Here is a 23,937-nt window from a genome sequence, read left to right as displayed (position 1 = left end):
TTATGGAGTAGCCCTGACATAATGAAAACTTTGTCTTGAAAAAAAGAAACAACTGAAAAAGCCTAAGGAACATTGAAAGAGGTCATGTGTACACTTACACACACACACACACACACGCAGATGGCCAAGCTGGCAGTGTGGTTGATTGAGAAATTTTCTAACCGTACTTCCTCACTCAGGGCCTCATTCAGTGTCTGTCCAACTTAGTACTGTATTCATTCATCTCAAATGCTTCAGTCTCTCATTCATATCAGTGCAATTTGGAACTGATTTTTACTGACTCCATTCCCCTCACTTTGTCTCTTTATTCACCTCAACAGCAGGATAAGATTTCCTTCAGTTTTCCTTAAATATGTGCACTTTTGCTTGTTAAATCAATCGACTGTTTTTCTACAAATCGAATGGTCCTTTGTCCTTTGAGTGAACTGGGGTCCTCCTTATCTATTAAGATACTCTATGACTGGTTGATTTCCAGAGATTCTTTGCAGGCTCGTGTAATCCAATTTGGACTGTTTAAGATTGAATACAGATAAATCAGACTTTTGGCTGCCCTTCCTCAATGTTCAAACTGTTTCAAACTTTCAAGTAGTTCAAAGAAATGCTCTGACTGTTTCACCAGCTCCATCTTTAGTGCTCTTGTTCTTGCGCAATACTCCATATTATCTTGATTTGCCTCTAATTATGTTTCCATATCTCTCCCTTGTTTGTCCCCCAATCATCTTTTTTCTTTCTTTTCTAAACTGTCCATTCCTCAACTCTTGTCTCCAAATCGACTCCCTCACCCCCACCTCCTCTCCAACCATCCTTTCCTCTTTTCCTCTTTCTGTCTATTTTCAACCTTCTTTGTCTCGCAGCAGTGATTCTCAACCGGTCTGGTTACTGCAATGAATGGTAACACTATACATCCAACCAACACCACCACAACAGCAGGAGGAGGCCCAGGCGTGGCAGCACCCCCGAGAGGCTGGAGGGAATTCTGTGAGCTGCATGCCATCGCCACAGCCCGGCAGCTGGCCGGACACTACCGGAGCTTCGCCAGAGAGCGGCCACAACATGACGTGCTCCCGCCAGAGACGTTTTCCAAGCAGTTCACTGACCTCTTCCAGCAGCACTTCTGCTGCGAGGTCGACAAAGATGGCACGCCGCTCAGCCAGAACACATGCTCTCCAGCCACTGGTAGTGCCCCCTCCACCGCTCAGGTGGTCTCCCCCCTTCCATCGCAGGCCGTGATGGGTCGCTCGCGGATCACATCTTTGTCTGGGGTGCAGGACTATCGGGAGGCCGGTCGGCCAAGCGGTGGAGCTGCTCGTTTTACTGTGGTGTCACCAAAAGTGGAGCCAGTGGTGGTGAGTCGAGAACAGGAGCAGCCGCTGCGATGTGCAGCAGGAAACTCCTTATCAGGAAACCCGGTGGTGCTCAGAGGGTCAACTCGTAGTATCGGCAGCGGGTCACTGCTCATTCGCAGCCGGAGCAACGAGGAGGTCTCTGGCAGTGATCGTCGTCAGGTATCTGAACGGTACTCTTCGGAATCTTCAACCTCCAATCCTGGCCACGCTGATGTCACACATTTCTCTGTCAGTCATATCCGGCAGACCGTAAGACGGCTCCTCAAGAAACGGCCCGTCCCCAGCCCCCCCTCATCCCAGGACCTGTCTCCTAACAACCCCACCGCCAACAACAACATTCCCCCAAATAATGGTGACAGAGTGGGTGGGATTTCTTCCACAAATGAGGACGTGTCATCCTCGTCCTCATCTTCCCACTCGTCCTCTTGTCTGAACTCTGAAGCCACGCCCCCGGCCTCTTCACATGTGTTCATGGCTGGCTTAGCCTCTCACTTCCTAGATCATTTCCGTTGGTTACGCAGCGGAAGCACAAGGCAGAGGAGGTCAGAGGTGAGCGGCTGCTGTAAAGAGGGGCAACTGAGGTACTTGCTGGTGGATGACACTATCTCAGACTCTCAGCCCCGCTGGCAACGCTGCCGCCTGCTGGTCAGGAGGATCAGGGACGCTCAAGGTGGAGGAGGAGGAGGAGGAGGAGGAGGGGAGAGGTACCAGTTGGAGCTCTATGATCCTCCAAAGGTAGAAACATTTGCTCATGCTTACATTTACACACACACATTTTATATAAACCAAACAGTTTTTGGTTATGTGTATACATAGTGGGTGTCAACACCCATCCATAGTGTCTGCTTGGTATTGGCGCTCCAAAAAAATGTGTTTATGTGCTTATCGGTGTCTAAAGAGTACGTCAACAGCACATTAACTACCCAGCAAGAAGAGAGGAAGTAAAAATTATACACCCAGTTTCATAATGGCTGAAATATGTTTTGCATGTATGTAGATTTTCCCAAACAATTAGGACCATTTTTATTGTCTTCCGTCAAGTTTATTGGGTTAATAACATCAATAACACAGTCTGCACATGGTGTCATACTTGCTATGCAAGTTGTGCATGCTTCATTGGTTTAAGCTTTGGGGAACATGCTCTCTGTCAGTCTCTTTATACAAAATATATAAAAATCGACAGTGACAAGTGACCAGTGCTCGGTGTCTATAATGGCATAGTGGGGGCAATAATAGAATACAGTACATGACATCATGACATTTAACAAAGTGATGTCACAAACTAAAGAAATAGTTCAACAATGTGGGAAATATACTTGAACTCTCTTTCCAAAAGTGAGGTGAGAAGATTGATACCAATTTCATCTCAGCATACCAATCTCACATTGAGTATCATGTCCATGTGAGGCATATTTGACCAAGAAATGGTACTACCATGCAACCCCCACCCCTAATACCACAAAACCACAATGTGTGAACTTTAGAGGTGTTTGTAGGCAGGTTTTTTTGGTATTATTATTATTGTGGACAGAGCCTGCCAAACTGTCTCTCCTTACTTCCTGTCTTTATGCTAAGCTAATTTAATCACAGCATAGCTCAAACTTCATAGTTGGTAGACAAACATGAGTGGCATCTTCCCATGTAACACTCAAAATTTGCAACTTTTCACTTAAGTTGTGTCCAGAGGTGCAATAGGGATTTCAGTTTCAGCCTTTGCATATGTTGCAGTGCAGCAATGTTTTAGTTTGTCCCTGTAGAGCCACATAATGACATTTTAAATCATACATTTGTGATCTATCTGATTATTGACATTTATTTTAGCTGCACCGAACATGTTCTGCAACACTGCATGTATGCAGCATGTAATCAATGGCTGACACTTTCGGTCTAAGTGCTGCTACAACCGATGCCTGTTCTGTGTGTTTCACAGGATTGTGTGTCTGCAGTTCTTGCAAATGTTTGTTGAGCTTCTTCTCAGAACTCTGCACAGCACTGAAGCATTTAACAGCTGGCGAGTTCCTCATCTTGTGCAAGACAGATAATTCTGTAGATCTGTTTGTGTTCATCAATAAGCTGGAAGCCCACAGATGTCTTTAAAGGGTTGGTTAATGTCAGTTTGCCAGGCTGTGTTGCAAATCTATGTATGTACTCTGAATTAACACACACACACACACACACACACACACACACACACACACACACACACACACACACACACACACACACACACACACACACACACACACACACACACAGAGGCACAAATTCATTTCCTGTTTCCAGCTGTTTTAGTCACAGGGGTTTTCCCCCCTCCCTCTTCAAATCATCTCTTTTCTCTGTGTTTGTTTTGTTTTCATAAACGATGTTTTGCCGCATCTAAGAAGCTCCTTTTGGTGTACAATTTGCCACATGACAAAACGAGAGCAAAGCTGTGATGACATTTAGCTTTGTCTCAGAAAACTGTGTGTTGTATTGGTGGTTTTCATCACATCTTTGCCTCCAGTGATTGGTTTGTTTTTTAACTGAAGCTACAGAGTGTGCTGTGATGTTGAGCAGGCTTTGGCTTAAGCAGAGCTGAAAAAGCAAAGAATGATATTTCTAGTCTTTTCAGAGCTTAGACTAATGAAAACTAATCAGAGCATCACGTCTGCTCTTGCCTTACATGCCGAGTAGCAGTGTCACTGTTAAAACTCCATTAGTTGTTTCACACTGATAATCTTTTCAAATGGGGAAGAGATAGTTTGCCCTTCAGCCCAGTTAACGAAGCTTTATGAAATGGAGTTACTGTTCGTATAGGTAAAGATAGATGTAATCTGTCTGTGCCTCACTGATTACCGTCACACTGTTCTTTATAATGCAGTCATTTTTACGTCTAAATGTAGCACAGCCTTAATCCACTGAGCCATTTTTGTGCTCAGCTACCTCAAAGAATCTGCAACATTCATGTCTTCTTTTACTCTTTGGTGAGTTGATATGCCTCCTACACTATTTCCTGTTTGTTTGGGGTTTGCTTCAACCAGTCGAAACTTTTCTACTTATTACCTAATGAATACTACCTCAACTCAAGAATAAGAAAATATTGAACTGCCACATTTCAATATCTTTCTTTGAATAAATTGCATTTTTGGGTGGGTTGAGAAGAAGAAAGACCAGTTTGCCTTCCCCTGACCTTGCTTGACAGCTCATCACTGCACAGCAGGATGTCTTTTTTTTCTAATATGTATGCTTGGCTCACCGCATGAGACCTCATGGCATAAAACCCTGCAATATTTCCAGATGAGGCCAGCTGCAAGGCTGCATGTGCTTGCACACCCAGTCCCCCAAGATCCCCAAACCAGTAATCAGAGCGGCTAACTTGACTGCTGTCCTAGCCACCGCCATCTAAGGTCACTGGAAGCAGAGTTCAGTCTCTTCTGGGTGTGTGCAAGTGTGTATTCTGGCGCAAATGGAGGTCAATGAAAAAGAAGTTGAATGCGTGTGCGTGCGTGTGCGTGCGTGCGTGTGTGTGTGTGCGTGCGTGCGTGTGTGTGCGCGCGCACGCTTGTAGTGTTTTATATTTAGCAGCCCTCACTCCTCAGCCAGCTGCAGCCCTAACCATGTGTGTGAGGTAATTCAGTTGATGGTAGAGCCAGAGCTGTGTGTGTGTGTGTGTGTGTGTGTGTGTGTGTGTGTGTGTGTGTGTGTGTGTGTGTGTGTGTGTGTGTGTGTGTGTGTGTGTGTGTGTGTGTGTGTGTATGTGTGTGTGTGTGTGTGTGTGTGTGTGTGTGTGTGTGTGTGTGTGTGTGTGTGTGTGTGTGTGTGTGTGTGCATGCATATATATTAGAATGGGAAGGCATTGGCAGGATTTTCTTGGCTGATTGTAGTGCTACTTTAGTTTAGCCAACTGCATTGCTGCTCCCCCTGTCTTCTGTGTATGTGTGTGTGTATGTGTGTGTAATCTTGGCAGGGCAGAGAGTTAAGGCCCTGAGAATGGCCTTAAAAGGAATGAGAGCTGTGGACGTGCATGCACACATTTTAACATACACAAAAAAAGGAAATGCATTCAAATCCTAAAAGAAGTAAGAGAAACACACAAACTTGGGGTTTGCTGTGTTGTATATTGTGTTGGTACGGTTTCTTTTTTGTGGATGTAAATTCGGGTTTCACACATCTGTGGCCTCTTTCTGTGACTGTGTGTGTATGTAGGTGTGTGAGCATGCATGCCTGCACACTGCACACACATTTGCTGCACAGAAAATAACAATCCATGGGTAGTGTTCATATGTATTTTTATTGAGATCTTTCTGTGTGCGTGTGTCTATGTGTGAGAAACAGCAGTAATATCAGAGAGCTGATTTAGCACAAGAGAGGAAGCTGCATGGAAACTGATAATGTATTCGCGTGAGAAAGCTCCAGTTGAGGCACAGGGCTCTCTCAGGGCAAAACTTGAGCCAGGTTTTTGATGCAGCGTTAGTGTCGGTCTAAACGCAGCTTTAACCTCTTAATTCACATAGCCTAGAGGGTGAAAGCTTGTCTCCAGAATTCACCAAAATACAGCTCACTACTGCATTAAAGTTTGTCTTGTCCAGGATTTTATTCTGTCAACAAATCATTATGATGATCACATCTGTGTTAGTTTGTTTGCTTACTTACTCCTTGCAGACATGTTTTGAACTGAAAACAGAGACTATAGCTTTCTTTTATGAGGACACATCTCTTTCATGCTTCCATTTGAGCTGTGGAAACATTAATACAATACAAACTGTGATGTTCATAGTGTTTATACTGGCAATGGCAAAAGGTAGGAAACTTAGTGAAGTTACAGTGAAGGTGGATAATTCCAACATTCATTGCATAAGTCTTGTTTTTCAATTAAAAAACAAACATTTTTCACCACAAAAGTTAATTGAATGTATTAAAAGTCCTCCTAATTGAATTTCCTGCTGATGAACAGTTGTGCTGCAGTTCTTCCTCAGGACAGTCTACTTGTACTTGTTCATGCTTTTCAAGCTGGCAGTTATATAAGCAGGTTTTAGGTCTGTATTTTGTTATGTTTGTTCTGTTTTGGAGATGGAATGGCAAAATAGCCAAGCCAAGGCGATGTAACACTTGTTTTATTGCAGAAGTGAATCTTGTCATGTCAGCTGAAACGAGCAGATGTCTCCATAATGTCCTTCGGTGTCTGAGACTTCAACCTTAAATTCCCTATCTCGTCTTGGTCTCAAGTCTCTGGACGAGGACAAACTCACACCGTGACCCATAAACAATTAATGTTCGTGTCTTGGTGTTATTTTAGATTAGATTCATACAACAAAACACTGAGAAGAAAGTGGAAAATGTGTCACACTGGTTCTGATATATCTCTCATTTTTCAGTATCTTCACATGCAGTTTTCCTCTAGTCATGGACTTATCTCGTAGCCCTCGTCAGCTTTGACTTGCTCACAACAAAGGTAGCTGTTTCTACGACGCTGAGTCCTACTTTTCCTTTCATCAGACGTACAGTAGTCAAGGTTACAGACAAGGTTAGTGTCTTGCCAGGAAAATCGTGGTATTCTGTCTTCCAGAGTCAGTTCCCACAGACTGCTGCAGTCTGATGGCGGATATGTTTCCTCAGACCTCCTGTAGACTTCATCTTAATCATAGCCCTCTCATCTCAGCTGTGTGAGTGTGTGTGCGCATATGTGTGTGCTTTTGCATGTGTTTGTTCCAGCTCTTCTATCCTTAATCTTTCCCACATGGTTTCATTTCATGCTTGTGCGTACGTGTGCCTACACTATGTATCACATTGCTGTTGGAGTTTGTCCTTCTCTGTATGTGTTTGTTTGTGCTCTCTCTCTCTCTCTCTCTCTCTCTCTCTCTCTCTCTCTCTCTCTCTCTCTCTCTCTCTCTCTCTCTCTGTGCATTCTCACATGTTTTTATGTATGTTGGCATATAACATAAAAGCTTAGTCTCTCGCCTTTCCATCCCATCGGGGGTCATGTGATAACTTATCTCGAGCCTTCAGAAAACTTAAAATAAGCTAAATGTGGAGTTATGCTTCATTAAACCAAAAGAGTCAGAGTTGCACAGTTGAAGTTCAAATGCCTCTAAATATACGTACTTATGCATTCTCATATTTACATTTATTTTTACACATTCTTCTCTCTGCATTTATGCTGTGTTTCTCTTCGAGTGCACGTTTTTTTTTCCTCTCTCACTGACAGTGAGAGAGCAGTTTGCAACATCAGTGGAAAATACTTCAACAAGCAGACTCTGGTGTCCATCTGTTCTGTGTTACTTGTTGTACTTCAGTCTCTCATATGGCAACATGCAGTGTTAATTTGGCTCTCGTTGCATACCACAACTAAAGCTCTGAACACATGGGCCCTGTCAGCTGTACCAGAAACAGAATGAAACCAACCATGAGAGAAACAGGAAACACAACAGCAGGAGACATGAGAAAGATAGACTGAAAGTCAGGTAGACGAGCCAGCAAAGAGGAGGACAGAGCGAGATCGAGGTGTATGTAGGTCCGCTGCACGTTAAATCTTTATTTCTATTTTTTAACCCAGAATTCTTACAAACCATGTTCGAGTAATTTTTTTTTGAGGGAAGATTCCTCGGTTGCACATGTAGTGATTTATTGTGTCATGCACATGCAAGTTATTGCAATGTCAGACATGAGCATAACGTCTTACATTTCATTGCAAGCGTACCTCGATAAATATCATCAGGCACACAAAAGGTGCCCTTCCTATAACAACTCCAGTTTCTTATAGTCATTGATCCAGAAGAACTAATCAGAACAATACAACTTAAATCATAATGAGCAATAAAACATGAAATGAACTTCGTCTTCAGTCTCACCCAAATCTCAAAGCCTTTCCATGTCAGAGAGACCAGTAAATCTGTTTGTTCCTACAAACCAGATCACAGAAAACATAAATAACATAGCGTAAATAAAAACAGTATCTGCAACTACTTGAGCACAACCAAGTAGAAGCTCATCTGTGCTGCTGAAAGCCTGAAAAAATTCAGTACCTCTGACTAATGTGCAGATTTCACTCTACAAAGACTGTTTCTATGGGAGATACTGCTTCCAGACCAGTCAGTGGTGATTATGCAATATTTCTAATATGCATGTTGGGTAATTCAACCCTTATTTGAGATTTCTAATTATATAGCAACCCTAATGCCTTTATCAGCTGAACAGTCATAAAAGATACACCATGTAATTAATTAAAGAGAGAGACTTGCACAAACTCCTTAACAAAAATTTAATCTAAACTTGGCAATAAAATTTAGGGCTGAGACCATTCAGTAATCAATCAACAGAAGATTAAAAGGCAACAAATTTAATGATAGATTGATCACTTTAAGTCATTTTTCAAGCAAAGATTCTCAAAAACAAAGCAAAAAATTCTCAAATGTGAATATGTTACATTATGTTCAATATTCAAACAATATTTTTGAATATGTTATATTGGTCTCAAGGAAAAAGTGACATTTCCACTATTGTGTCACACTTGTGTTTATGAACTAATCAGTGGATTCATTGATAATGAATGAATTGTTAGTTGCAGCCCTAATAAAAATTAAGTGACATCTGCTGCTTCTAGGATTCTGGTTTGTTTTGGTCTCTCTCAGATAGGATATTTTGGTCTCCAACAATTTGTATTTGGCAAAGGCCGAGCAGCCGATAGACAGCCTGGAAGCAGTGAGCAGTGTGGATTTGTGTAGAAGTTCCAGATGGCCAGTCGGCCTCTGCTGATACCAGTATTTAGAGCAGAGATTATCTCTTCAGAGAGACTTTAGTTTCATTTTACATCATAACAGTCTTGTATCTCACCCACAAAGTCAAATCTTTTCCTCTTTCCAGGGATTGAGTTTCATGAGACCTAGAAATTATGCCTTGAAGTGACTGACTGAGTCATGTTATGGATATAGATATGTGCGTGGGTGCACATGCATGCTTGTGTATTCATACACTAACTGCTCACCACATGTGAATATTGTGTGACATGCCGTGAATATCATAAAGGTTTCATAAATGGTAGATGAGAGTACATGTTCCTCTATTTGTCTTTTTTGCTTCATGAATAGGTTACTTAAACTTTTGTAACTTTCAAACTTTTTTTTTTCTTCCACAAAGCTTCTGCTTTTTAGTTTCTCTCTGCTGACCTGTCTGAACTTGTACACCCCTCCTTCTAATTTTGCATCACCAGATCTGAGGCAGCCATCCAGTTGGCTTTGAGTTTGAAAATCCCTCTGGCAACAATATCTCCGGTTGGTTGGTATAATGGTAGTTTGAAATGAAATGGCAGCCCACTGTGACTCTGTCCTTTGCTTAAACCTCTGAGCTTGATGAAACAGAGGTCTGCACAGTTGCATGAGATTCTTGATTTCCCAACAGTCATGCTCGGCACTGCCATGGAGGTCACTGGGAGGTTGGTAAAGCACAGATTAGGGCAGCAACTAACTTTTGATTATTTTTTAGAACCCAATGTGACCTGTCTTAATGCTTATTATGTCCAGCCAATGATCCAAAACACAACAATGTTCATTACGATGTCAAGCAGAGAAAAGCACCAAATTCTTGGCAGAAATGAACGAATTCTTTGCATTTTTTTCTTGCTTTGTCGACTAATTGTTTCAGCACTAGCACAAACACCACCTAAATGCAACCTGTCAAAAAAGGTGTTTGATTTAAGACTTGATTATGTGTTTTAAGTAAAACAAACAAAAAGGTCTCAGTTTGTACTCTACAGCACTGCTTGTGCTTTGTGTATCTATGTATCTCGCTATCGTGTAGCTTAGTTATTGTGTCACTGAAGGGTAGTGACCTGGCCAGCAGGATTACACTCAGCTTTCAGTTTATTAGGTACATATATCCAAAACTAATGCAGTCTAATATGACAGCCATTCAATAAATCCTAACCTTCATGTTCAAGATTATAATTTTTCAGTGTTTGTTGAATTGAAGTGTCGTTCACACCAGTGTTGAACAAGTGTGTACAAAGGGAGCATTTTTCATGAAGTGAAAGGAATCTGGATGCATGGTCTTGGTGATCATATCGATATATGTGCAAAGCATCCCACTCTTTTTAGAGCGGGGTTAGGTTTCTAAAAAACAGTGTTCATGCTAGTTTCTGTAACCACAATGAAATGGAAGATATTTCACCAAAATGTGTCATTAGCCCGTTTTTACGCTGTGATTAAAAATACTGTTGTGGAAAATATGAGCGCTCCTCATAGATGATTAAGCTTTTTGTTTCTTTGGTGGTGGATTGGTCTCTGGTCATTGTTCATATAGTTTCTGGCTACATTCAGTCTTTCCTTGTATATAATTTAGCATTTTGCTTCTTAATTAAAAGTCCTCACATGCCACACTTACATGAAAGTAGGCTTGAAGGATTAAGACTGAGTACAAAACCAGTGTTTAGCTAAAGTCAGCAGTAATGACTCTTGTCAGGAATACAGTGAGTCATAAAGAGGTCCTACCAAGTTAAAACCACAAATTTCCAAGGAAAGCGCTTGGTGTAAATATAACCAAAGGCTTCAAAGAACTGCCGCCTCTCAGATGTTGTAGACTACATACAGTAGATCACTAAATGATATTCTTCAACTTCTGTCAACTACGGTGCGTTTAAGTAGACAAACCTGAGACATCTCTGACCCTTCTTTGTCTCACAGGTTTCTTTTCTTAATTACTGGTGTTATGTCCTGTGCTATAATACGAGCTGTAATATGATTCATGAAGAGATTTGTGATTGTAAACCTCATGTTGTGGGCAGAATCCGCAAGTTTATACACCAGATCCAGCTCGGTGAATATGTTTACATGAATCGGGGGCTTGCCCACGCTGTTCTCAGCAGGAGAGAACTACTGATCTTGACTGGGCATATAGGAACTGAGCTGACATGTCCTGTGTGGATGAGGCTGTCAGAGGACTCGGTGGGGAGGCCTTGCCCATCTCTTGGAGGTTGGGTGTGGTTGGATAAGATGAAAGCTCTAGACATTGTTGGACTGTCTACACTGACAGGCCTCTTTGGTGTTGTCAGGGTTGGGGGCAGTGCCTTTGGACTTGCAGAAATGGGTGCTGGTTCCCATTTTTAGAGAATAGGGGACTAATTATGAAGATGCAACTCTGTTTGACCTTTCATGTTCATGCCTGATAGAGTTGGGCGGTATCCAAATTTTGATACCATCAAACTTTCCCCACATTTTCCCGGGGTATACGTTATTACCGTGACAGTTCAGATGGTCAATGCTCACGCTAAGAAGCACCAATCCTAACTTGTAGCATACCAGACTGACGGGGAGAAACTCAGCTAAAAGCCTCTACCAAGCATTGCCACCCAAACAAAACATAATTCATACCCCACGAAATTATGTGCGCATGTAACGAAAACACGAAAATTGCACACGTCAAAGGCACGGCATCTGCTGATTTCACCACTTCACGCAAACCTCAAAACCCGGTATCATATGAAAGCAGAGAGTCTGATGATCACGAAGATGTCTGCCTCCTCACTGTGTGATGAAAACTCGGCGAAATAGCAGCCAAAGAGTATCAGAAAAAACCTTTGCTAAATCATAAAGTATGTCTTACCTTTTCTGTTTTGGGGTCAAAACTTATATTCCAGCCTGAAAACACGCTGCTAATGTCTCTAATGTCCTATGACTCTGCATTAGTTTCTGATCAATCACGAAGGTCCTGGTTGTTTACATAAAGAGGAGGTGGTGAATGTGGGTGGGTCGCTGAGCTATTGACTGGCGTAACTACGCAGTCAGTTTCACCGCTCCGTCTCATGAATGAGCAGAGCGCTCGCAGAGGATTCTGCTGAGCAGTAAAAGTGTTATTTTACTGTTTTATTTGCATTTCATCCTTTTATGAGAGCTTAGAACAATAGCAAGCAGAAAAAGGCTAAAAAACAGTTTTCAACAGAGGAGTTTCTCCGTATGCTTGAACAAGATAACGGTACTCTGCCCAGATGAGCGCCTGGACATACCTGTGTTAAAACATCTGTACGACTGCTCGGGTTCATTTTTTTAGCATGTACTTTTGCACAGTCACCTTTTTCTCGAGTGAAAATTCAACCAGATACATTGAACGGAGTGGACTTCATTTTTGTTATGACGATGCTACAATTATGTTAGACCCCTATAGACCTATATGCGCAGCATTTATTTTAATGACGGTAATGAAACTGATACCGTTGCTATTTTTAGATACCGCAGGATACCTTATTACCAGATTACCGCCCAACCCTAATGCCTGAGATGAGGCCCAAGCTTGTGGTCAGACCTCAGATTTCAGGAGGAGCAATGCTGACATTGTTTTTGGTGTGGAGCAGTGGACCTGCTCTGCAGCCCTGCAAGGATACAGGATGAGATCATGGGTGTTTGACTGCTTTGTAGGTGTCCTTCCTTGAATGACTGGAGTGAGATCTGTGTCTGTATTTGCAGCAATAAGTCAAGCGTGTTCTTGGTAAGCCTTCAGTGCTGCCGAGGTTTTGGCTTGTCACAAATTCTGTTTTTCAGATATTAACAGACATAATTTCAAGACCCAACTGAGACAGGGAAAGTATACAGTTTGCTCAATTCAAGATTGCCCATTTGCTTTTTGCCAATTATGTCGTTTATACTGGCTTAATCAAGACTGTGGCATCTGGAGAGATATTTAGATGAGTGTGATTGGCTGGGATCAACCCCTCTAAATCTGAACTAATGATGCCAGAATTTCCTCCTTTTGAGTTTGGAGCAAGTTGCTGTCCCAACTGAGTTTGAATGTCTTTGGTCCTGTTCATGGTTAAGGGTCAGATGGAGCAGGAAACTGACAAGCAGATAAGTGTAGCAGTGAGTTCATATTGTAGAAATTAGCCTCCTTTGCAGGGGAATGGAAAGAGGTCAGAGTAAAATTTAGGTGGTTCATCTGATTTGGATGTCTCCTGGATGCTTCCCTGTGGGGATAATCCATGCAAGTCCAACTTGTAGGAAACCCAGGGGCAGATCCAGAATATGCTGGAGGGATGTCAGATCCCACTTGGCCTTGGAACTCCCCAAGATCTCCCAGGAAGAGCTGAGAAGAATCATGCAGAGGTATCTTGTATACCGTACTGCCTCTGCAACCAGATGGGGATGAGATGGATGGATGAAAGATGCCATGTTTTTTTACAGCTGGACCATTACATTAGCTGGACATATTTCTGTAAATTATTTTACACACATTTCCGCAAACTCGGGGTGCCAGTGGGGGCTACATTCTCGCTAATGACAAAAAAGAAAATTGACTGAAAAGCAGGGTGACTTGTGCTAAGATGTGGTGAGCAACAAAGCTCACAGAGGATACAGTTTAGAGCAGGAGGGAGTTTTTCACATCAGCTTTTGTTTAGGATTGTTTGGATGAAGTCTAAAGGAGACAGAAACTTTCATCTCATGCAGCGTGGAAAACTTCTCTCTCACTGCTGAAAATGCCTGAGTGTGGGAGGAGGGCTGTGTTTTTTTTTTTGTTTGCATGTGTGTGTGTGCTTGTGTGTGTTTCAGTGTGACAAAAATCTATAGAAACATCTAAAGGAAGTAGAGTGGTTAGAGTCATGTGGTCAAGATTCTTGTCAGATCTCTTGCTCTGTCTCTTTCTAGTTCTGCCTTTTTCTGCAGAAGGTGTTGTCATTTTGTCTGCGTGTGCGTCGCCGGATGCATCGACGAATACTCTGTTTGCACTGATCAATACATGGTTTTCCTTTGGTGATTAATAATATTTCATATTTATTGTGTGTGTGTGTGTGTGTGCGTGTGTGCGTGTGTGCGTGCGTGCGTGCGTGCGTGCGTGCATGCGTGCGTGTGTGCGCGCGTGTGTAACCTACAACCACAGTGCCAGTGCACATGACCTTGCTGAGTAGCATGTGGAAAGCCCCCAAAGCAAAAGCTGTGCAGCACCCTCACCCAACAGTTTTCTCATGGCCTCCACAGTCCCCATGCACTCACACACACGCACACATACGCACGCACACCTGCAAACACTATTATGTTACTAAGCACCATTATGTCATTGTTTGATGAAGCATAATTGCAATAAGGTAAAGAATGAGATACTTTGTTTCTTATTTACATTATGAAAAGGTGTCTGTAGTCAGATACCTGTGGCACACATAGCCCAGCGTCTGCCTCTGTTAAAAAACATATGCTTGACTGTGCTCACATGAGGTTTTTCCACTCTAAGACTCTCAATAGATAAACAAAATGGCATCTGCACTCAGGTGCCAGTTCAGGTTAAGTAAGTAAAGCTGAAAGTAGTTCAGTCTGATGCATCAGGCCTGCAGTAAAACCTCATGAGGGTTCTAATGAAACTGTTTTTCCAGAGGTGTGTCAGCTGCATGACCTTTTTGAAGGGTGTAGTTTTTTGTGTTTTTGAATCCTCACAGATATAAAGGGGGTGGATAAAATAATAGAAACACCTGTCAGTAGAGTAGTTGTGTTGCAGGTGGCTGTTCCATCAGACCTCTGGCAGACACTTCATGATATTCTATCAAGATTATTTTTCATTGGTCCAGGTCACATTTATTGATTCATTATATTATGATGTTATATAAATGTCAATGAATGAATGTGCTTGATCAAATAGTCAATTGACAAAGAAAATTTGCTGCCACTATGTGGATTGAATCGATTATTCACTTTATTTTTCAAGCAAAAATGCCCAATATTTTCTGGTTTTAGTCTTTCAAATGTGACAATGCTGGTTTTCTGAAATTCTAAAGGTGCTGGTTGTTTCATTGTTTCTTTGTCGGCATTATATCTTAACGGGCTGCACAGTGGCGCAGCAGGTAGTGCGCGTGCCTCACAGCAAGAAGGTTGCCAGTTCGATCCCTGGGCGGGGCCCTTCAGTGTGAAGTTTGTATGTTCTTCCTGTGCATGCGTGGGTTCTCTCTGGGTACTCTGGCTTCCTCCCACAGACCAAAAACATGCTCATTAGGTTAATTGGTGACCCCCAGGTGTGACTGAGTGTGAATGGTTGTTTACCTTGTGTGTTGTCCTGTGATCGACTGGCAACCGGTCAGGGTGTACCCCGCCTCTCGCCCGTTGACAGCTGGGATAGGCTCCAGCCCCCCCGCAACGCATAGAAAATGGATGGATGAATTATATCTTGACTGTTTTCCATCATCTTTTAAGCAGTATAACCGTGGAAAAGGTGTCCAGCTTCATTCTGTGTGGTCTTCAAAAAGCTGTAAGAAGACATTTCTGTACTTTCTCTGAGCTGTACTTTATTTTTTCTCCTCTCTCTGTGCTTTTCCACTCAATTCTACGCAGCGTTATTCTGAGTCACATCTCCAACCCTGCTAAGCCCCTTCCCCTGATTCTCTCTGGGCAAGTCTTTAGACTGGTTTCCATGACAGGGCCAAACATAGCTAACATTTATTCATTATCTGTGCCTCTCAGTTTCCCCTCAAAAAAAGACTTTTTTTTTTTTTTTTTATCCTGCTGCCAGCGGAGATGATTTGTCAATTGGGCTGCAGCTTCTCACTAAGCAAACTTTGCCTTTTGATCCTGTGTTATAAACATTTAGAGTTTGCTCTGGCCCTGGCAAGTCCCACTTGGCTTTGCCTCTTGTGTGGAAAATGTTATCACGGCTTGATCTCCTTCCCTATATAAACCTGGTTCTGACTCTGTGGTACCAGGAACTGTAGTCATAATGGGCAAAACTGCACAGTAAGGTTTATTCAGAGACAATGGGGTGGCACAGGGGCAGAAGGGAAAGGAAGGCAAGAGAAAGTTTTTCTTTCCCAACCCCTGGGCATGTCCCTATGTAAGTTTTTGTAGTTTAAAAAAATCAATCACAGCTGATTTTTATTTTCATGCCTTTCTGGAGATGGATCAATGTACTGTATCAGCTGGCCAATATTATCAGCTATCATTAAGCACTATTGGGATATAGGTATATTTTCATTATTGATTCAAAAACTGACTTTAAATAGCTAAAGGTCCAAAACCAAAATATATTTAATTTACAATATATGACAAACAAAGCTGCAAATCCTCTCATTTGCTGGAACTACAGATTTTAGTTTTTCGCATTTTTGCTTGAAAAATGACTAAAAACGAATTTAGATTAGTTTTCAACCATCTCAACAGTTAATGGACAGATCACTTTCAACTCTATCGTTATTGACTTAGATGTTAGCAAACAGAAATCACAGTACATAAATGCTTTCAAGCTTTCAGACTTTGTTTGACCTTGACCCTCTCTGTTGTATTTTGGATTTTATAGATATTATTTATCATGATTTTCTTTCCAGAGACGTTTGCAGTTCAAGCTGCGGGTCGTCTTTATAAGTTCTGTTTGTTCTCAATCTTTGAACTCGGCTACCTCAGCACACATCTTTGCTAAAAGTGTTTGTTTAGGTTTGTTTAAAGAAATATTTGCCAGGATTTTGTTATCAAGTATCAGAAAAATATTGTATTTGACAGAATTTTGTCAGATCTCCACAGTGATTAAAGTGATTAATGTTTGGGTGAAAGGAGGAGGGATTGCATGCAGTTGCAAGAAAGAAATTCACAATAAAAGCAAAGAGGCAGAGCAGGAAGAGAGCGAAGACTCAGCTGGAGGGAAAGAAAAAAGATTCTACATTGCAGAGGAAGACTACTATAATTAGTCTTTTCCACATGTGTACAGTTACTGGACACACAACACACCCTTAACTGACCATCACACATACACACACACCCATAACTGACATATGCCAAGACATGTAGATGAGCAGCATACGTGTGAAATCTCTTACATACACACACAGACACACACACTCACATGTGCAAGCAATTTTCCATCCACTGCTCAGTGAGTTTTCTGCAAACTTCTGAAACTTTATTCTTCTTAAGCCTAACACTCGGCTCATGTTTCATGCTACCAAGCTAATAGAAGACATACACTTTACAAATGCCTGCTCTAATGATGATACAGCAACATGCCTGGTCACTCATTTTTCCAACTAACTTCTCTAACGAGTGTCTACACAGAGACAAATTTCTCATGCAAACGTGAAAATGTTAATGCAAGATTGCGGTCATTTTACTTGGAAACAGCTGCACACGTGGAACAGTGCCCGTGTGTGCATTGCATGCGTTGATGATCGGCTCACCACTCCACACAATTACACAATCTACGATCTGTTTCTCACTCAGCTGATCGGTGCTTGTTTTCTGTGATATTTCATCTGCGTTTTGATCAGCTGTTGTGTGGGCAGAGTAAGGTGTTACACAGTTTTGTCTTTCTTGGGATCATTTGTCTTGTGTTCTATACGATAAAGCAAAGATTAAGTTTTTTGTTTGGGGCTTTTTATTCGATGGTAACAGGAAATGCGAAGGAAAACAGGAAGCCCCCAGCGGGACTCAGGTCAGGGACATCCCAGACCCTTAGGTTATTTTATGTCACGCATGTCGTATAGTCCGATTTAGGATCACAAAGCAGCCTGCAGTACAATGGGGTGAATGCAGTGATGTTTGTAGCGATTAAAGCATTTAAAAAAGACATTCATTGCCAAAGAAATACGTCTTTTCAAAAACATGCCTGTTACTCGAGATAATTCACAGACCTCGCTGTGAGCAGTTTTCATTGGGACTATTTCTTTGCTAGAAAGCAGCACCAATAAAAACAGTTCACGTTTTCAACAGAAAGCAGGTCCAACAAAAACTGTTCGGTCAGGTCTGCGGATTATCTTGAGTAACTGATACATATTTTCTGGAAAGAGATGTTACTATTGAGTTTTTCCAATGTCATTTTTCATCCCCCCCCCCCCCCCCGGTTCTATTTGAGTAGTGACAGAAGTCTCAGTGGTGAATATCTTCAATCCTGGACAAAAAAATATCTAGAATGAGGAGACGTCAAAGAGGGTTCGCTGGGAAAGCAAGTTTCTTTGCACGAGCTGATTCTTTAAGCACACGCACATAGAAAACAACTTTTATTATTCACCAACGCAGAGCAATCTTACAATGGACTAACATCTATTGAAAGAAATACACACTCACTTTATTCAATACCTGTACCTAAGACTAGAAATCTGTTTCTTAGACTACCCTCATTAATTTAACTGGGCTGGACAAAACAGTAGAAACACCTCTCTGTATAACACAATTCAACATCTCAAACTGCAGCCACCAAAATGACCTTTGACCTCCCTAAAGCAGTTTCATAAAAGCGTCATGACTGGTCAGGACCTGCCGAACTGGTGTATTAGTTGTAGCTTGAGGTGCCTAAAAAAACTGGGTGTCCGCTACAGTTGTTTATATGATTAAAAAGCTGGAATGTTATAGTGCTGCAGGTATGCAGTCGTCTAAACGAGTACTTCTGCTCAGCCTCATACACGGTCCTGACTTAAGATGATGTTATTGGTGTTCGTACATATTAGAATTTATTTTTACAACTTAAACTCTCAACATTTCTCCCTGGAAGGAAGTTTCTCAGAATTAGCCTGTGTTTAATAATTCTGATGATTCATGTTTTATTACCTTGTAATTTAAAGTTTACTGTCACAGTTTGGTTGTTACGATCAGAGGAAATAACAAACTTTCAAGATGTTGCCACTATTTTCTGCTCTGTCAGGCTTGCTAATTGTGCTTTAAAAAAAAAAAAAACACAGCTTACACGTTTACAAGGAACTGCAGTCAGTTCTGTGAATCTTGAGTGTGCTGTCTTAACTTCTGCATGTTTGGCTTGTATATCAGTATTTCTGAGAAGTATGCAAGGAGGGCAGCGCAATGAAGTGACACATTTATTCATCACTGAAGGCTACGTCTCTGACAGCTTCTGACAGGTTTCCTAGAACACACTCATCTCTATCAGTATTGGTAACCCCACCACCTGTGCTCATTGTGTGTGCGTGTGCGTTTCCCACATCCTCCACGATACCACAGATAGAGCTGATTGTGAATGTGATCAGTTCTAGTGATCTCCTGGCTGCTTGAACTCCACCTATGTACACGTAGCAGAAACCAGTGTGTTCAAAGGTGGCTCTCGGCATTTGTCTCTGGGGATGCTTTAAAAATGTTTTCTCAGAACGAAAAACGCATAAACTGAACCCGGAAAACCTTTCCACAGTCAGTGATCTAACAGGTTTGCCAACTTACTGTAAATGAGTTGTCATATTGTCAGATTGTATTTAAAAAGAATTGGCCAAGCCCCAAAATGAAAGATTATTTTTGGCTTAAAATGTTTCACAGTTTCATACATGTTGCCATTTTCATGCATTGTGTTATTATGTGATCACAGCTGCTAAGCCGGAGCCAACAGTAAGATGAATAATATGAAAATGAAGGCCAGAGATGGCAGTGAAATATCCCCCAGTGAGGCCTTGAACTAATTTTTTTAAGTTATCATGTTTTGGATTGGCTTTCTGAGTCAAAGTCTACTTTACTGCATGATTACTGTTGATAATCTTATTTTACTCCTTACTCTAGAAGGACATCTGATATGTCAGAGTGTACAAGGAGCATTTCTCCAAACCAAAATTCATGTTTTCCCAATCAGGCAGATTTCTGTGCGTGATGATTAACACTGAGCAGTCTTTACAGCTGCACATGCACTTCTGATTTTAGACGATGTTTACTGCCAATGTCTGCCACTGACTCGGCTTTAGATGTTGGGAATTTCTGCGAACAGGAAGAAAAGTTGAGCCACCCAGGAGTGAGCTGGAGTCAGAATCTATTTTTGTGCCATCAGCTATGGATGAAGACCTCAAGAGTGTTTATCTGTGTGACACGAGCAGCAGGTGGTGGAGTCTGGCACTGGAGTAGACGAGTGGAAACAATGCCAGCTGCTACAGATCACTGTAGTGTTCTGAAGTGTAGTTTTAGTTATGCTTCTGTGTCTTTCAGCACCATTTTAGATTTATATAATGTAGTTTTCATTATGTTACTCAGGCTGGAGTATATAATGGATTTGTTGAGGATCATTTTAACCTGCAGATTTGGCATGTTAGTGAGTGTCTGAATGTGTTTGTTTGAGGAGCTCATAGAAACGACACTGACCGTGTTCACACAATGCAACAGTTTGTCGCATCCACCTGCACTTTGTCAGTGGTAATGATGAGAAAAACAAAGATCACGTGCCTTATAGTTTAAGTATGCAGCAAGGAAAAGAAATGCATCAATGATCTCAACCTGAAACCAGGGGAAGCACACACAGATGTGTCCGTCAAGGTCTCTTCTGCCTGATTAGGCCCCGATGGGTGGTACTGTACGCCTTTAAAACGTCTGCAAGTGTGTGTGTGTGTGTGTGTGTGTGTGTGTGTGTGCGCGCGTTGTATAATTGTGCACACACACTTCCCTAAATCTGTCCAGAGACCAGCCTAAGTTCAGTCCAGCGCGCACACGCCTGTGCACGCACCACAGACAGCATTGGCTACGGCGACCCTCGCAGGGGTAGTGGAATGTTGAGTGTCAAGTCAGTTGCCACGGCGACGGCCTTGAGAGAGGGACCCTGGGAAGATGGTTTTGGACTCCAAACATCCTGTGTGTCACCCGTGTGTGTGGGTGTGTGCACTCGAACTGTAGATGTGTTTGTGACTGTGGGTTAGAGGTCGCAGGCTTGCATCTGTTGCCGTGTCTCTAGTTTGTTTTTGTTTGTGAGCTACTTTCATCCTCTGTGTGTGTGTGTGTGTGTGTGTGTGTGTGTGTGTGTGTGTGTGTGTGTGTGTGTGTGTGTGTGTGTGTGTGTGTGTGTGTGTGTGTGTGTGTGTGTGTGTGTGTGTGTGTGTGTGCGCCTGCTGCTGGCATGAGTGTGCACAGTAAACCTGTGTGAAGCCTCAGTGCCTGAAATGTTTCTGGTAGTTTGTCATATGATTTATTTGTTTATTTGGCAAAGATAATGCTCAATCATCTAAGTTAAGAACAAGATTTAGGACATTAGTACACACGAGCTCAGTATCTTAACATAGAGCTGTAACTAAAATAAATTACTTAATTTTATTTTCTTTATGATTATTACCATAATTGATAAATCAATTGATTTACTTGATAAAATGTCACCAGTTCATCCAAACTCCAATTTATGTTGATATAAAACAGAGAAATGCAGCAAATCCTCACATTAGAGATGCTGTGCAGCCACCAAACTTTATTTTGAATTGTAAAAATTAGTATAAAACTTATAAAAAATGCTACAGAAGATGTGTAATATATTTGCATTTGGCAACAACTCAACAAACATTTAAATGAGCCACTTTTAGCCTAAAATGCACATTTTTAACTGTTGTCCCTGACCTGGTGTCAAAAAGGCATAGTGTAGTACACATTGACCAATAAAGAATACCACTGTGTAGCACATGTTAGTTTAACTACAATCCATGATGAATAAGTTAGTGAAAAACATATGTAAGAACAGAAATGACAGATGACTGATTCAAGACGGACAAGACTCGACAGATTTTCAGATGACACACAGTGAAAAAGCCTCTCGGCGTTGTGGATTCACAAACTGGTATGTAGGAAATAATGTCTCTGTTGCAAATCTGCATCTCATATTCACAATATTAGTCTTCTGTGTGTGTGTGTGTGTGTGTGTGTGTGTGTGTGTGTGTGTGTGTGTGTGTGTGTGTGTGTGTGTGTGTGTGTGTGTGTGTGTGTGTGTGTGTGTGTGTGTGTGCGTGTGTGTGTGCATGAGAGAGAGAGAGAGAGAGAGAGAGAGAGAGAGAGAGAGAAGATGAAAAGTAGTAGTGAAAGTTGAGTCAATCTGAAGAGAGCTCTAAGGTCATAATATTACTGAGACAGCTCACCATCAGTTTCATATTTTTCGGAGATTATCGGTGATTCAAATAGCGCACACTTAACAGTACATGAGGCTGAATGCTGTTAATGTTAAATGAATTAATGGGTACTTGTGTAGTCTATAAAATGTCAAAATATTGTGAAAAGTACACAAGCTGATGCCTTCAAATTTGTTTTGTCCAGCACTCAAAGATATTCAAAGAAAAAAGCAGGAAATCCTCTCATTTGAGTCGCTGCACTCAGTGAATATTTGACATTTTACCTTGATAAATGAAATGACTTCTTCTATCCCACTTTCCGCCGTCAGGATATTGAATACAAAGTCATGCTGTGCAGCCAAGTATCGTTGGAGCGCACAGAAGTTTATTTTAGATTCCCGGAGAGATTTCAGAGTTTCTAAAGAGGACGTCTAATATATTTCCATTTGATTGAAATGATGATGTGACCGCTAAAAACCGCTGTCTTCGTTATTTAAGCATGAACATCATGTTGTTTCAATGGAGAAACAAGCTGATAAGGAAAATATATGATACCGTCAGACGATGGTCTCCAACCTCAGAGCTATTTAAAGGGGAAATTAAAGGAGGCTCGTGCTGTTTGTTGTATGTCCTTTGTTACAGGTCGAAATAGGTCATCAGCACACAGTACAGTAACATGTATTTACTGTAGCAGATAAAACCTGAATTCTTTAAACAGAGTCATTAAACAAGCTGTAAAACACACTGCTTTTATTAGCATTTTACCACTCGATGTATCTTTTGATGATTTCAGTCAGCAGTAAATAATGGATAATTTACCTTAAATGGTGGAATATTGTCTGGGATCCGTTATTATTTATCCTCTATGAGCATGCATTAACCTTTGTTGGAGATGTGTTGCTTCCTCAATGCTTTCGCAGCTGCAGGGTGAGGAACAGTAGCTTTATAAGGCCGTCGACTTGAGGTCTGCTGACAAACAATACAGTGAGCTGTTTGTGACGAAGACGAGCAGTAATTTAAGACATCAATAAAAAGCTTCCCTAAGGCTTTTACTGTATATTTACAGACTCATTATGCTCGCTCTCTGCGGCTTAGCCCGAATCTGTCTGTGTTATCTGCTTCCCTCTCAGGCTCCTGTTGAATGTGTTTGTATGTGGAGGAAGTTACATTAGCTTTTCTTTTTGGCCGGCTCTATAGTCGAGGATTAAGTGTCCAGTCTAGTTACCACCTCCAAAAACCTGTCACTCACACACCTGCACACCAGGGGCAGCTTTAGAAATTTGTAAGTGTTGTGACTCTCATTCAAAGCCTTTTTTCTCGGCAGTGATTGAGTGTACATTATCAATGGATACATCATTCAGTGTAATACATTAGGGCCAAATAAACAAATTAATGTATTTGTTGATATTCTATTTAGAATAACTGCTTTGTAGCTCTGAATGGCCTACAGCCACGGACAAGGCCCTGGACACAGACTGGAAGAGACAAGAACGTTTTGCTTCTGTTTGTGGTCATTTTGCATATTCGTGCATCTAGTTTTGGGTCCCCTTTTTTCATGTCTTTGTGGTTGTTTTGTTTCTCTTCGTGGTCATTTTGCATCTCTGTCGTCGTCTTGCGTCTCTTTCTTGTCCCGCCCGTGCTCGAGACGCTTTTAGACACAGTTTTCCCACATTACATGGTGGTTTTGTTTAAGGAAATAACCCTGAAGAAGCTTCATGCAGATAACAAAATGAAGAAAGAAAAAGGGCAAAGGCCTGCCCAGTGTGTGTGTGTGTGTGTGTGTGTGTGTGTGTGTGTGTGTGTGTGTGTGTGTGTGTGTGTGTGTGTGTGTGTGTGTGTGTGTGTGTGTGTGTGTGTGTGTGTGTGTGTGTGTGTGTGTGTGTGTGTGTGTAA

General features: G+C 41.7%; 1 protein-coding gene across 4 annotated transcripts in view; it reads left to right on the top strand.

The window, feature by feature from the left end:
• sh2b3 (SH2B adaptor protein 3) overlaps nucleotides 1–23,937 on the top strand; it is a 69,766-nt gene that overhangs the window by 35,044 nt on the left and 10,785 nt on the right. For 3 of the 4 annotated variants that reach the window (XM_070964639.1, XM_070964640.1, XM_070964641.1), the window contains exon 2: nucleotides 855–2,081. In XM_070964639.1, the coding sequence (XP_070820740.1) occupies nucleotides 885–2,081 (1,197 nt within the window). In that variant the 5' untranslated portion in view covers nucleotides 855–884. The remainder of the gene's footprint in view (nucleotides 1–854; nucleotides 2,082–23,937) is intronic. The other variant, XM_070964638.1, reaches the window with a different exon arrangement.

The sequence above is a fragment of the Chaetodon trifascialis genome, chromosome 6 (assembly GCF_039877785.1).
Source record: "Chaetodon trifascialis isolate fChaTrf1 chromosome 6, fChaTrf1.hap1, whole genome shotgun sequence".
NCBI lineage: Eukaryota > Metazoa > Chordata > Actinopteri > Chaetodontiformes > Chaetodontidae > Chaetodon > Chaetodon trifascialis.
The sequence above is the reverse complement of the archived record's forward strand: the minus strand, read 5'-3'. Positions and strand labels throughout refer to the sequence as shown.